Genomic DNA, 14,879 nt, shown 5'->3' on the forward strand with positions numbered 1-14,879 from the left:
CCCGCTCCGCTGATGGTTGACTCCAAATCTCCCGAACACTATGTCGATTTGAGAGCGCAAGACCGAAACAGTGAGACCAAGACGGAGACCAAGACAAAAGTCCGTCGAGACCAAGACGAGACCAAGACCACGTAAAAGTGGTCTCGAGACATCCAACTCTACTTTTTATGGAATCAAACTCAAAGTAAGGTCAGTACTTCCACGCTTTAAACGCTGCACACTCACATTCTCTCCCGCACTCGATATATTGTCCGTTGTTGATCTGCACACAGCTGTTGTCACCAACGTTGTACTTGCTTATGTCACTGTCATGAGACATTCTTGCAAAAAAATCACGGTTTTAGTAACGCAGTAACGCAGCGTTCCTACGGGAAAGTAACGGTAATCTAATTACCGTTTTTGCAATAGTAATCCCTTACTTTACTCGTTACTTGGAAAAAGTAATCGGATTACAGTAACGCATTACTGCCCATCTCTGCTGAGGAGTTAGTAAAACTCCAAGCAAGAGTTGTGGTGTTAGATGCTTACTCATAAAAGACTAAACTTTGTATTATTGCAGGAAAGCCAGGATGAATATGGGAGAGTGTTAGCTCTGCAGGCTCAGCTCAAGTTCTGTGCAATATTTACGCCACAAACAGGGATGAACCTAATTTTATGAATGATGCCCGGGAACATGAAGGGCCAGATCTTGTTAGGTGGAGACTTTAATAATGTGATGGACGAATACATTAATAGAAGTGCCATTAATGCAACCTCAAGCACCAGCTTAACAAGGACAACGTTAAATGCTTTAAAAGAAGATCTCAGTGTGCCTCATTTGAGTTTTGGACGAAATGGATTCTGGGATATTGCATTTCGTCATTTCGAGCTGATTGGAGACCAAAACAGCCAATCAGTTTTTTTGCATCCAAGTCTGTGATTGGCTGGTTTTGTGGCACAAATATAGCAGTGTACAGAAAGAGTTGAGCGCGCACAGGCAGAAACACATTGCGAGCAAGCGCAAATGCAAAAACTGAGTGAGAGGGGCTGCTATTGTGTGTGTGTGTGTGGATAATAGCAAACACTGAAATACATTTTTTGCACGCAGCAATGAATTTTGTTCACTCAAATTTAGCTATGGCACAAAAATAACGCCATAGCTCACCCCCACAAACACACTGCGTTCAGTGGATCTGCGCTTGACAGTGCAGCCTAGGCGGAGTAGTCGAATGCAGATCCACTGAGCTCTCAACACAGACAGCATCGTCAGAAGAAAAGTTGATAAAATAAATTAAAAATTTTGTATTGTTCGATACATATGCGTACCGAACCGAAAGCACTGTATCGAACGGTTCAATATCGATAAGAGTATTGTTGCACCCCTATTAGATAGTTACATAGTTTTGTAGCTATCATGATATGGAAAGTTAAAAAAAGAGATAGAGGTGCCAGAAGGTCAACACAGCAATGGTGTTTAACCTGTTCGACTGTTACATTTGCTGCGTGTCACTTGAATGTCAGGAGTTTAGCTGATCTATTGCTTCAGGTGAATTTTAAATGACTTGTTTTCTCATAGGAGGGAGGCGTTCCAGCTCTGTGACAATAGCGTTCTTGTTTTTTCTTTACTGTCAGTTTGCAGATGCAGATAATTCTTGTTTTAATGTTATAAAGCATGATTTTTCAGAACTCCAATATCACAAATATTTTGTCTTCATTACATGCAATTTCTCCGCATCCATGCTTTATTTTAAAAAACAAACCAAAAAAGTAACTACTGAGTGTAGGTCACATGACCTTGGATACAGTATAAAAGTGCTGTTGCCTGAACAGTGATGCCACATCCTCAGATGATACCGTCATCATCTCCATATCTTGACACATTCACTGCTGAGGTCTGAACAGGTAATCTGATGGTGTCACGGCGAGTGAGATGAGCCGTGTGGAAATAATAAAGGAGGATCCAATTGCAGGCAGTAGTGCAGGTGTGAAGGTGGTTTATTGAACACCAAAAATAAAAATGGGCAAACGGAGAAAGAACTAAACTACACTGGGAACAACTAACTACTTGAACATGAACCAAAACACGAAACTGAACATGAAGGAAGCTAGACGACGGTATATGATGGTGACAGCAGGGAGACCACACAAAAGGAACATGGTGGATACACAGACGGACCAGCAACTACAATGACAGAAGACGCGACTTAAATACACACAGAGAAACACAGGCAGATTAAACACAGGTGGGGACACAGCTGGGAGTAATCAACAAGACGAGACAGAGGTAAAACTAAACACACTCACATGAGACGCAGACCTTCACAATAAAACAGGAAACAAGAGATCACTACACGAGGACGCAGACAGAACACAGAACTAAACACACACAAAACATGAGAACACAAAACCTGCGAACAAAAACCCTAAACCAGAATCACAGTAATATAATATATCTCAAATAATCAAAACATCAGACAACCCCAAAACACTCCAACATGCAAAATAAACCAAAACATAAGAAACTCAAAATACTGGGTCAAAACTGACCCAGAACCGCGACAGATGGGTTTTTTTTATATTTAATACATCTTTTAAACCAAATCAATGAAGAGTTTAAATTAATGTTGCATCATTTATAGTGAACTTGTGAAACCTCCCACTGATTTTTTTTTGCCACATTAGACTGAAAGAATTAATTAAATGCATTTATTTAAATTACAGATTTTGTGTGAAATATAAAAATATAGCTGGCAGAAACACATTAAATATTGGTGCAAACCGACCAATCCCAAACAGCTGAGATTGTATCACTGTGATTTGTTAGCACAGGTAAAGCAATATCACAGACATTGCTTTTGAGCTGTTGATCTGATAAAACAAGCCACTCAAAGGACAGATGGTCCCTTTCAACATGGAATGCATTAGTCTGAGTATTTTTATTTGTGATTTTTCCCAAAAAAAAAACCCAAAGAAAAAACAAGTAGCATATTAATTGATTAGGACAGTAATCATTAGAAGCCACCCTAAATATTATGATACCATGGTGTTATATTGACAAAACAATCTACATATTCTGGTCATATCTACTTAAGAGAGATGAATCATTCAAATGCAAAAAAAAAATAATAATAAAAGAGCAAAAAATAAAATATTTTTTGCAGTTTTTCTTTTACACACTACATTACAGCTTAAATTAAACTGACTGGTTTCCTTTTCTCTCTCTCTTTGACTCCAGCCATGCTCTCCTTTTCAACTCCCACCACTCTCTACCTGAGCCTTCTCCTCCTCTTTCTGTTGTGCCACTCCCCTGTTCTCTCCTGTCAGACTGGAACCAGTGTATGTCTGCCCCCTTTGTGCCTGGCTACAACCTGGCAGGGGAGGGCTTCGATGTTGTTACACTTAAGCAAAAAGGAGCTTATGTGATTGATGTGAAGACCTACCTCAATTCAAGTGACACCTGTAAACTCTGCCCCAATCCTCATCAAGGTACAAACTGCAGAAAGTAACTAAAATCAGGAGAAAACTAATACATAAACATCAACGTACCATTAACATGCTAACACTGGTGATATTTTCAGCTACCAGTCTCTGCTTTGGACTGGCATGCGTTCAGCAGCTGCAGTTTTCATTTCGAGGACAGTGAATACACCTCCATCAGGTATTCTAAGACTTAAAAACTCAATGTGCCCTGACATGTTTCATATATGCTTCACTTATAGGCATAATAACACTCACACCTCCTACATGAATTCATTTATTAAACTGAATAGTGTTGAATATTTAATAATTGAAAATGCATTTATTTCCTACTGCAATATTTTGGGAAATTAAACAAAATAATTTCTCTACAGCTCACTGGTCGCAGCATACACCAACCAGAACAGCATCGACTGGAAGGTAGGAAACATTAATGTTGAGTGAAACGTGTAAATCATATTATTATTACTGCAAACTGTTGATGTTGTCCTGTAATCATTCCTACCTCCATGTTTAAAAGGGGGTCCCATGACTGAACATTATAAGGACAATATTTAAAAGAACAAAATGAAGCAAAATAACCATGAAACTACAGTAGAGCCCTACAAACATCATATATACGTGCTTCCCTTTACTGAGGAAGATCAACCCCATGCTTGCTTTAATACACAGTTCAAAGTAATAAAGAATTACTTGCAATAACATGCACACACCCTGCACTGTAATGTAATGTAATGTAAATATAAAACATGGACACAATTTCCTTGTTAAAAAAATGAAGCCAATACATTGAACCTACATTCTATCTGAAGGCCAGTAGACGGTGATAGCAGTTGTTGCAGTGGTCCTGTAGAAGTGTATGAGAAAATGGGTTTCTATTTCTCTTAACCTCTGTAAATACTTTTCTGTTGAGTTTATCTGCTCAGTCACTCATGTTTTTGTCACATTTAATAATAATAATAATAAAAAGAAAGTAAGTCTACTTTGTAACTCTTGGCCATACAGTACCTTAAAATAGAGGATTACCCATGGAATGAAACTACACACTCACTGGCCAACAAATTGCAATCAGTCGCAGAATGTCTGGTTTACAGTCAGGCACACAGTTCCTCATTACATTTGTCTATTTTGCAACTATGAGTCCTCAGAAACCAGGATGTGACATCACAATAGCTATGTCAATCTTTTATACTCTCTATGGTAGCAAGCTTTGTAGCTGCTCTCAATTCAAGGTACCTTTAAGGCCACTGCGTTTAGGTTGAACAACAGGTGAGTGATCATGTTAATTCAATGTGAGCCTATAATTCACTTACTGACAATCACAGTTCAAGACATAACAAGACTAAATTAATCCAAAATGAAGAAAAGGAGACCATGAGCTGCTCCAATAACCCAACAAATTGTGATATTGTTAAAAAATCTGGTCTGAAGCCCAGAATAGTCATGTGATGCAGCTAGATTTGTGAGACATGTCTGGAATAAATCATGCAAAGTAAAGAAAGGTAAAGTGAGTTAGCATGATAATTGCAAAGGCAGTAGTAATAAGTTAATATTTAGCAGGTATCAGATTAGATTATCATGCTAAAATGTACTTTTAGCACATACAGCTGTTAGCGATTGTAATGCTTCATGTTTCGTGGAAGCAGCCCATGCTTTTATTTTTGTTAGGTTGGATTGGATTTAACGAAGACACTCATTTCCATTGTTTATACTCACTTTATTAGGTACAGTTTGCTAATAATAGCCTGGATCCCAGAACTACCTTAATCATTCATGGCATAGATTTACCCATAAGAACCCACGCCCCTGTACACATTGAGGAAAGGTTCTGTTGAAGTTTCAAAATTGACTCTCCCAGTTTTCCTGACAGTAAAAATGGGTCTTGGCTCTTATTGGTTAAATAGGGAAATGGGAAACAGCTGGAAATGTTCCTCAGAGGTTTTTGGTTCATATTGACATGACAGCATCACAAAGTTGCTGCAGATTTGTCAGCTGCACATCAATGAGGTGAATCTCCTGTTCCACCACATCCCATCAGGCCCTGGTGGATTGAGATCTGGTGACTGTGGAGACCATTTGAGTAAAGCTAAATCATTATCATGTGCAAAAAACCAGCTTGAGATGAATTTAATTTTGTGAGACAACACTTTATCGTGGAGGCAGCCTTCATAAGATGGGTACACTGGGATTAAAAACAGATAGACATGGTCAGCAACGATACTCAGGTATTCAGTAGTACACATTTGGCATAGAGGGTTAGCTGGCAGTAGTGCATGACTGGTGTGCTCATCCACAAGTTCAGCATGTTGTTTGCTCAGAGATGCTCTTCTGTGTACCTGTCAGGGGTTGTGGTGTGTGGAGGCGAGGAAGAAATGACCCAAACGCTGGACTCACGGTGCAGAATGACGAGGATTTATTGGAGTGGGTGAATGAACAAAGCAGGAACGGCAAGACTGACAAACTAACTGGCTGAATAACTGAATACAGACGGGAACGACAATAATGGCAACATCAACATCAATGACACGACACTGGACTGGTGGAACTGGGGAACATAAATATACAGGCTGAATGATGAGTGATTAGAGACAGGTGAGTGAACAGCTGAACATAATGAACTAATGATAAATGGGAAGAGAACTAGAACATAATGCACAGAGTAAAACAGGAAGTAGAACATGCAGAGAATGAACAATGAACATGAACTGAAAATACCGGGTCAACGGCCCAGGAACCCTGACAGTACCCTGGTTTTAATGAGTGGTTATGCGAGTTATTGTCACCTTCCTATCAGCTCAAAGCTGTCTCATCATCAGAATCATCAGATTCAGAATACTTTATTAATCTCTGAAGAAATTAGGTGGTTACAGTTGCTCCAAGACAATAAGAACAGTAATATACTGAATTAAATTAAATAATACAATATATTACAAAGTTCACAAAATTGGGAAATAGCTCTACTATATACAAATAGCTCAATTATAAATATTCAGAATATTACAGAGATGAAATTTAATTCTGTAAAAATAAATAAATCTTGGCCATACTGTACCTTAAAATAGAGGATTATCCATGGTATGAATCCATGGTATGAAACTACACACTCAGGCATTTTCACTGAGAAAACTGGATATTTTCTGTTTTTTACTCACTCTCTGTAACCCCTAGAGATGATTTTATGGGAAACAATTTCTAAATTACACCGTCTGACATCAACATGCCATATTAAAAGTTACTTAAACTTCAGCAGGATGATCATGTCTACGTGCCTAAATGCACTCCGTTGCTACCATTAGACTGGCTTATTATATATTTGCATTATTGAGCAGCTGAAAGGGGGGAAAATACTTTAATAACATGTATGCTTAATGATCTTTGTGTTTACCTCTACAGGCAAGGTATACTACTTCAAACACAACACTAGGTCTCTTTTGAGAGTCTCTTCGTGAGACTTTGTCTGTGTGTAATGTTTTTACAGTTTGAAAATGAATAGCCCGACTACTTAAAGGTCTGGATATTAATTGAAATTGTAAGCCTAGGTGGTGATGGAACATGTTTTATAGTGAATAACATAACAAGTTTACAAATGAAAAATACAAATGTGCAAAAGGAAGTTGATTTATAGGTAATGTATTCATTTCACTGCTGAAAACAACTAGTAAAAGATTTCAGGTATGTTTACACACAAAGTTGATTCAGGTAATGCCAAACACGTGAGTGACACTAGGAGCAATTAAAGTCCAAGGGCACCTGTGGGTGTATGAAAAACAACTGAAGAAAGGAGTGAAACAGGGAAAACAATCAGAGCCGCGATAATAAACGTGACACATTTACCCAGAATGAAAACAGACTTTATATCTAGTGGCTGCAGAACCAGCAGTACAACACTGATAACGCTTCTGTTACCTAAACATTTATTATTAAATTTGGCATCCATTCATCCATTCTCTTCTGCTTATCCTCATCAGGGTCGCAGGGCTGAGGGATGGAGCGTATCCGAGGTGCCATAGTTGTACAGTTGGGGCACAGGTCGCCAGTCTGTTTATTATTTAATTATATTGTTAATTGCGTTAGTTATTTAATTATTTTTTGAATAAATAGATTTGGCAATGAAGATAAAAATATACATGGCCCAAATCATTTTTGATATTTGAACCAAATGTGCATGTGTGGCATCTCTGTTGTTGGAAATTTGTGGTTTGGGGGCTGACAGCCCTCTTTCTCTTACACATATACAGTTACATCTATTGTTAAGAGGGCACATAATCTCAAACAGCTTCTCAGCATTGACAAGGAAGTTATTCCAAGGACACTTCCTTAATCCAGGGTCCAAAAAGCCATTGTTGGTTTATTTAACGATCCTTATCTTTGTTGATTTGTAGCACGTGTACTCGTCTTGTTCTTTAAAAGCTGTGCTTCTGTTTTTGAACAAGTCTTGTTGGCTCATTGTCCTGCTTTTGTCTGAATTGCATCACTGACAGAGGAACAGCAACTTCAACAGCATTTGGAAAAGGTAGAAACATTTTTAATGGTACACAAAGTTATTGTTAACTTTATTTTAATAAGACAGACAGAGATACAGTGTTTAAAGACAGCCTCTCCTTTTATTTGTTTATGTATGTGTGCTTGCATTTCAATTTAGTGATTTTTTTCTTATCTTCTTTTAAGTCAAGATCATTTTACATGTGAGTCAAGTCAATATGAAAAATGTTGACTTGAATCAACTAACAATACTTTATTGACTACAGCTTCTCACACAAGATACTACAGTATATGATACTGAAACCATATTACAAAAGAGAAACTGCACATAAAATTGTGTGTGAGCAAAACATTTTAATATAAAGTAAAATTACATTTTTGAGCAGTGATGATTAAAACAAATTTCAGAAATCTCTGCCATGGAAAAACTGAAAGAGGTATCCAGATTTTTTTTTAAAAAAAAAAGCAGACTATCTTAATGAATGTTTTTAAATACACGTAAGGAATCCCAGAGAGTTGATTCTGTTCATCCAGTCACAGAAATTTAAGTGGGAAAAACAGGCTGCATGTTTGCAAACATTTGGTGTTCTTTACTTTACTGAGAATCACCTGCTGTTGAAATGATCACTTATGTCTTTATCTCTCTCTCTCTCTCTCTCTCTCTCTCCAAAATATCAGTCTTTTTCACTGCAGCCATGCGTTCTTATTCAACCCCACCTCCTCTCTACCTGAGCCTCCTTCTCTTTCTGTCCTGCAACTCCGCTGTTCTTTCCTGTCAGACTGGAAACTACGTCCAGTGTAAGGCTGCTCCTTTTATACCAGGTCACAACCTGGTGGGGGAGGGATTTGATGTGGTCACTCTGCGACGAAAGGGAGCCTACGTGATTGATGTGAATACCTACCTCACCCCAAGTGAAACATGTACTCTCTGCTCCAATCCGCTTCAAGGCAACATGCTGCAAAAAGTAAATAAAGATGCAACAACAAAGAGCCATTTGATCAGTAGCACACACTTTATGTGTACATGTTCATGATCTGTCTTCATTTTCAGCTGCCAGTCTCTGCAGTGGACTGGCGTGCATTCAGCCGATGCAGTGCCGACATTTACAGCAGTGCCCACAGCTCTGTTAGGTATAGTTTTGTTACATTTTTATCATTGTTTAAAATTAGTGCATGCTTTCCAAAGACAAATGTGCACAGTTAAATTATGTTGTTTATACTCAGGCTAAACTGGGAACGCATCTGTTACCATGAAAAACAGTTGTGACAACTGAGCATCTTGTGGCTCAGCCGTTGACTCTTTATCTAAAGATTTCCATCTAATTAAACTCATTCAGTCTTTGGCAATGATGAAATGAAAAGTCACACTAATTTAATAGTAAGCATTTTGATTGCTAAACACCTTCTCTGGCCTAAACTCTCCTCATCATATTATTCATAGCTGAAAGTCTAATTACAATAACAGGTGTTCATCTGTAAATACTAACTTTCAAATTTTACAGTGATCGTTTACTTTGAATTGTATTCACAGCTCTTTGGTTGACACTTACACCTCCCAGGACAGTGTTGACTGGAAGGTAGGGCACATTTTTACTATACTAATGATATATTTTACCTGCATCTTGGTGCAGTAATCACGCCTTCACAAGACTGCTACCTTGTGACCAAAAAGGAAATGTACCTTTTGGCATCAAATTCAGAACCAATGTTCTGAAAAGAAATCAACGAAGTACACATTTACTCTCATACACTTCAACATCTCAAGACAATATTTATTTGACCCAAGTAGGAAAATTACATAATAAATTACACAATAAATTTATATTATGTTCAAACATGAGGCCATGTTTGAACATAAATTAGGATCTGGACAAATACATCACAAAATGTCTCAGTACTGGCGAGCTAAAATGTGAATAAAATGAAACACTTCTGTAAAGTCCCGTATTTGACTACACATTAATCATTTGTCTCATTTATTATAACAGGTTGGCCTAAATTTAGAGAAGTTTGTGGCTGCTAGCCTGGATGTGGGAGGAACGCAATCCACTGCCTATAATTTTGCTTCAGAAAGGACCAAAGCAGACCGCCACACCTTCAGCACACACAGGGTCACCTGCAACCATTACAGGTAGGCTGTGAATAACTCAGAATACTCACATAAATTCAGGTTATTCTGTAATCGTGGTTTGAAAAGCTTCTGTTGAGATCATTTACTAATCTGTCTCTTTGTGTCCAGTTACCGAGTATCAGACAGACCACCTCTCAGCTCTGAGTTCAGTTCGGCTGTAGCTAAGCTACCAGGTTTCTACAACAGCTTCACCAGAGCTCAATACAGTCAGCTCATACACACCTATGGCACACACTACATCCGCCAGGTTAAAACACACACAAGGTGAATTACCTTATTTAAAAATAATTTAAAAATATTTTTTTTATAACAACAACTTTGCACCACATTGCAGGTTCACCTTGGTGGTCGACTGAGGCGAGTCACAGCTGCACGAACCTGTCTGTCCTCACTAAACGGACTGTCCTCAGATCAGGTACATACATAAAGTTCATTATTTATACAATGCAAAATCACAACAATAGTTGCCTCAAGGCACCAGCTATTTTTTGTGCAGAACTAACTAAACAGTGTAATAATATAACAATAAAAATAATAAGTACTTTAGAATACAAACTTTGCTTTAGTCAAATTTTAATTGTAATAAATATTCTCAGCTTGAATCTGTTAAGAACATGAGCAGACAAAAAGAAGGAAAATAAAAACATAGCTCTATTTTCTGTTTTCTACATTGCAGAGGGTGACTTTGCCTCTAAACAGGAAAATGAGCACAGTCAGATTCAGCGGGTGGGGGAACCCTAAAATAAGATGTCGTGGCTCAGCATAGGGAAAAGAATCACAATTTTTATTGTAGGATCCAGCAGATTTTTTTAGTGTACAGGCTGTGATCAGTTGACTTGCGGTTCTGAGATTTATTACTCTTTGTGAATGTACACAATTGAATTCAAAATGTCAGCGGATATTTCACGAGTTGTCTTGGCTGATTTCCATCCTCTACTATGACAGTACACTATTTATATACTCAATGTAACCATGAGCACCATATCCACTGTGCACCAGTCACACACTGGTCTTTACTTTTAACCAGGTGTGTTCAACTCCAGGCCTCAAGGGCTGGTGTCCTGCAGGTTTTAGATGAGTCCTTGATCCAACACAGCTGATTTAAAAGGCTAAATTACCTCCTCAACATGTCTTGAAATTCTGAAGAGGCCTGGCAATGAACTAATCATTTGATTCGTGTGTGCTGACCCAGGGTGAGATCTAAAACCTGCAGGACACCGGCCCTTGAGGCGGCCTGGACAGCCCTGCTTTAAACCCATCACAGTACAGCAAACTAACCTGTTTATCCTGCACTAAACTGCAGAGTGTTTTCATGCAGTCTTTAAATAATACCATTAATCTACCTCCGTTTGTTTGCAGCACACTTCACAATATGAAAAACATATTTTCAAATGTACAGACCCAATATCAGACTTACAAACATGACAACTTGTAAGGACACGTAACTTTAAATTTCCAGTTTGTCAAGCGTCACTTAGCAGTCCTTACCTCTAAATCTAACTTTTCTTCTTCCTCTCCTGTCCTGCCTTTTTTATCTTTCTCCATCTCTGAGTGTTGTGCCAAAAAACAAACAAAAAACAAACAAACCAAAACTAAAATTAAAAACCACTCTAACTCCTGACGATGGCACATGGTTTTGCCTCTTTCATCTCTTTTTTTGGAACATGGTGATTAATACAGGATTGAATTTCATGTGTTACAGTTCAGGCTCAAGTCTGTTTGATGTTTGAAAGCTTGCATTGATGTAAAATAATAACTCTCCTGACATATATCAAACAATATATCTGTTTTGAAAATGTACGGAGTAGAAAGTACAGATATTTGTTGACATTTTCTGTCCCTTCTTGTCCTGCAGGTCCACTCCTGTTTATCGCTGGGTTTCTCTGTTGGCTTGGGAAAGTTCCAACTATCTGGTAACAGAGACTCTTGCAACAAGGTCCTTCAAAACCAGGGTCTTTCTGTTACATACGGCTCTGGACTCCACCAACACTACACAGAGGTGGTAGGAGGCAATGGTTGGTTGGGAGAGTTTGCACTCACACATAATAACTCCCTTGGCTATCTAACTTGGCTGAAGACACTGAAGGATCACCCAGATGTTGTTTCCTACTCCCTTCGGCCAATCTACGAGCTGATGACAAATTATACACAAAAGACAGGGATGAAAGCTGCCATTGAGGAGTACTTAGAGGACAATGCTGTGAAAAAATCACCCAGTGAGCCAAACTGTGGTTCAAACATTCCTAATCTGGCTTCCAACTGCTGTCCTCTGCAAGCCTGGAGGGGGATGCTAAAGGTTACCATTTTGCGAGCCTGGGACCTGAAAGGAGATCCAACTGGCAAGACTGAGGGGTGAATAGACTCTGGCCAGGGATTCAAATTTGGAGGTGGTATATCAAATAGACTTAATAATTCTTCTGTTGCTCTTCTTTCTTTGCTTCTACATACAGCTATGTAAAAATGTGGTTTGGCTCCATCTATCGGCAGACTCATTGGATTCGGTCAAACAACCCCCAGTGGAACGTGAATTATGATCTGGGCAAGGTCAGTAAAACCTTACTATAGATAATCATAAGTCTTTTGGGCTCACAGTCAGCAGAGTTGATTTACTTTTCAAACCTAAAAAAAAGATTGTTGTGGTTTGTCCCAATCAAAGCCATAATTGCCAAAAAAGGTTTGATACTTTTGTACCTAAACTGACAGCAAAAGGATTACCTTACATTAACCCAAATAACCAAACTCTACTACCAAACTTATGGTTTCAAGTTTTAGTGGCTGTAAAACCTGTAAAACTGCTGTAACAACAAATTCCGTGATACAGTATACACAATGACTTGGCAAGCAATAAAAGTAATATCAGCTATGTAGTGGTTTTGAACACATTTGCTACAGTTTTTACTATAATACTAAAATGCTGAAGGTAAATGAGCACAACACTTCTGCAATACTTACAACCCGCTCATTTTGTTAAAAGGCACCATGTGGATCCTGCCTTAAATGTCTTCTGCTGCAATAAGTTGATCTTGCTGATAAGGCGTTTTTCATGATGTATCATTTTATTTGGGAAGTGCCCAGATTTCAATAGATTTTGGGAAAACAATCAAGTATTCTGCTATTCACAGAGCCATTCTTCAGCTAACCATAACTATATAGGTACTTGTTTCTAGGTGGTTTTACAGCCAAACAAAAATAATTCTGGGGATGGGCCTATAAAAGTCATCAATAAACTGATTAAATCTGTCAAGGAGACAGATTTAAGAGAAAAAAGTGATATGTGAGTGCCCCCCAGGAATTCACCAGTGTGTCTCTATCACAGATTAACTTTAAATCATTTTAAAGTTTCCAATCTGAATTGAAATGTAAAATATGATTTTAAAAAATATTTATGAATTTGTCCAATTGTCCTTATTACTGTTTATGATTCACAAACCTAAAATAAAAATTGGAAGGATGAAAATTAAAACTCTTGTTTGATTAATTTTCTTATGAAGGTGGACACACACTCTGGTTTGAAGGTTGAAGTTTGGGACAAGGACGTAACGTCTGATGACCGTCTGGGATCATGTCTCAAGTATCTTCAGCAGGGGACACACACAATTACCTGTCCAGCTAAAAGAGGAGGTTTTGAGGTCCGGTACACTCTGACATGTGACTCTCATCTGGCTGGAGACCGGTGTAATAGTTACCAACCATCTGCAAAATAACAAATGTATTTTGAGTTAATTAATGTAAAAATTCATGTGACTCATCAGTTTATGGATTTATTTTGCTACCACTAAGAGATAACTGTATTCAGTTTTTAGCCTTTATATAAGCTAAAGTTCAGGGCTGTATTCATATATTAATATTTTTAAATGATAGAAAAATCATACTTTTTTTGGTTTTCAGTAGTTTTTAATTATAAATAATTACACACACACTGAATCAGCTGCTGTGTATTTCTACTAATATGTGAGTCTAATTTCAGTTGTGTAAAAATGATCAAATCCTTGTTGTGTCACTTTACTTCTGATTCAAATAAAGCCTGTCAAAAACATGTTCTTTGGGTCCTTAAAGGGGACACCTCTATTATAAGAGGTACCTCTAGATATATAATTCTTATTATCTGCCAGTAGTCTCAGATAAGCTGTGGATATCCCACATCTACTGTGGCCAGTACAATCTTGTTTCCAAACATGCATAAAGGAGTTTACCGCTCTGTCAAAAACTGGTTGAGTACAGAGTTCAACTATTTAGGATTAATGGTGTTTAAACCTGTGGATGCAAATATAACTGAGATCCAGAAACCTCTGCTGGGTTATTTCTCATTTAAAATGGGAACTGGTGAACTGAAAAACCATCTAATGGTCTGAATAACATGGATTTGAAATACATTTTGGCAGGTCTGCACAAAGACAAAAAAGGAGCCTTGGCATTTTAATTAAAAGAGCTCTAATAAATCATGACAATTTTATAAATAAAGCAAGATATATTCAGAATGCTTTATTTGGATTCTTGTAAATAAGAATCCAAATTTGCCAGAGGTGGCCCACACATGGGCCAGCACAAGGCCAGATGCAGACACACTGGTGGTCCTGACAGCTGACGAATTCCCCTTCGTCATCCATCATGGCATCTTCTGCCCCTCCTTTGCAGGGAAGATGGAGGCCCCGTTGTCATTGTCGCACCACATCCCGGCTCATTCCTGTGGCTTCATCGGAGTTAGCTGACATCGGGTTGGCAACCTTGGACTCTGCAGTGAGTAGAACGGACTCTGCCATTTCAGTGAATTCTGTCACAAAGGACTTGAGGTTGGTGACTGTTACTCCCG

At 38.3% G+C, this 14,879-nt stretch overlaps 1 protein-coding gene across 1 annotated transcript; it reads left to right on the forward strand.

Moving 5' to 3' along the window:
- Positions 1–3,216: 3,216 nt before the first annotated feature.
- On the forward strand, positions 3,217–13,773 carry LOC102775741 (perforin-1-like). The gene is made up of 10 exons (XM_087841613.1): positions 3,217–3,315; positions 8,718–8,903; positions 8,990–9,069; positions 9,470–9,515; positions 9,927–10,069; positions 10,178–10,316; positions 10,404–10,484; positions 11,925–12,421; positions 12,520–12,613; positions 13,561–13,773. Exons 1-10 carry the CDS (start codon positions 3,217–3,219, stop codon positions 13,771–13,773), a joined length of 1,578 nt encoding a protein of 525 aa, XP_087697739.1.
- The last annotated feature ends 1,106 nt before the right edge of the window (positions 13,774–14,879 follow it).

This window comes from Neolamprologus brichardi, chromosome 6 (assembly GCF_056152115.1).
Source record: "Neolamprologus brichardi isolate AB-2024 chromosome 6, ASM5615211v1, whole genome shotgun sequence".
NCBI classification, from domain to species: domain Eukaryota; kingdom Metazoa; phylum Chordata; class Actinopteri; order Cichliformes; family Cichlidae; genus Neolamprologus; species Neolamprologus brichardi.

Excerpts from the sequence above, each read along its gene's own strand:
- LOC102775741 (XM_087841613.1), top strand. The coding sequence starts at position 3,217 with ATGCTCTCCTTTTCAACTCCCACCACTCTCTACCTGAGCCTTCTCCTC. Across the intron at positions 10,070-10,177 it reads GTCACCTGCAACCATTACAG|TTACCGAGTATCAGACAGAC; the intron begins GTAGGCTGTGAA and ends CTTTGTGTCCAG. Across the intron at positions 12,422-12,519 it reads CCAACTGGCAAGACTGAGGG|CTATGTAAAAATGTGGTTTG; the intron begins GTGAATAGACTC and ends TTCTACATACAG.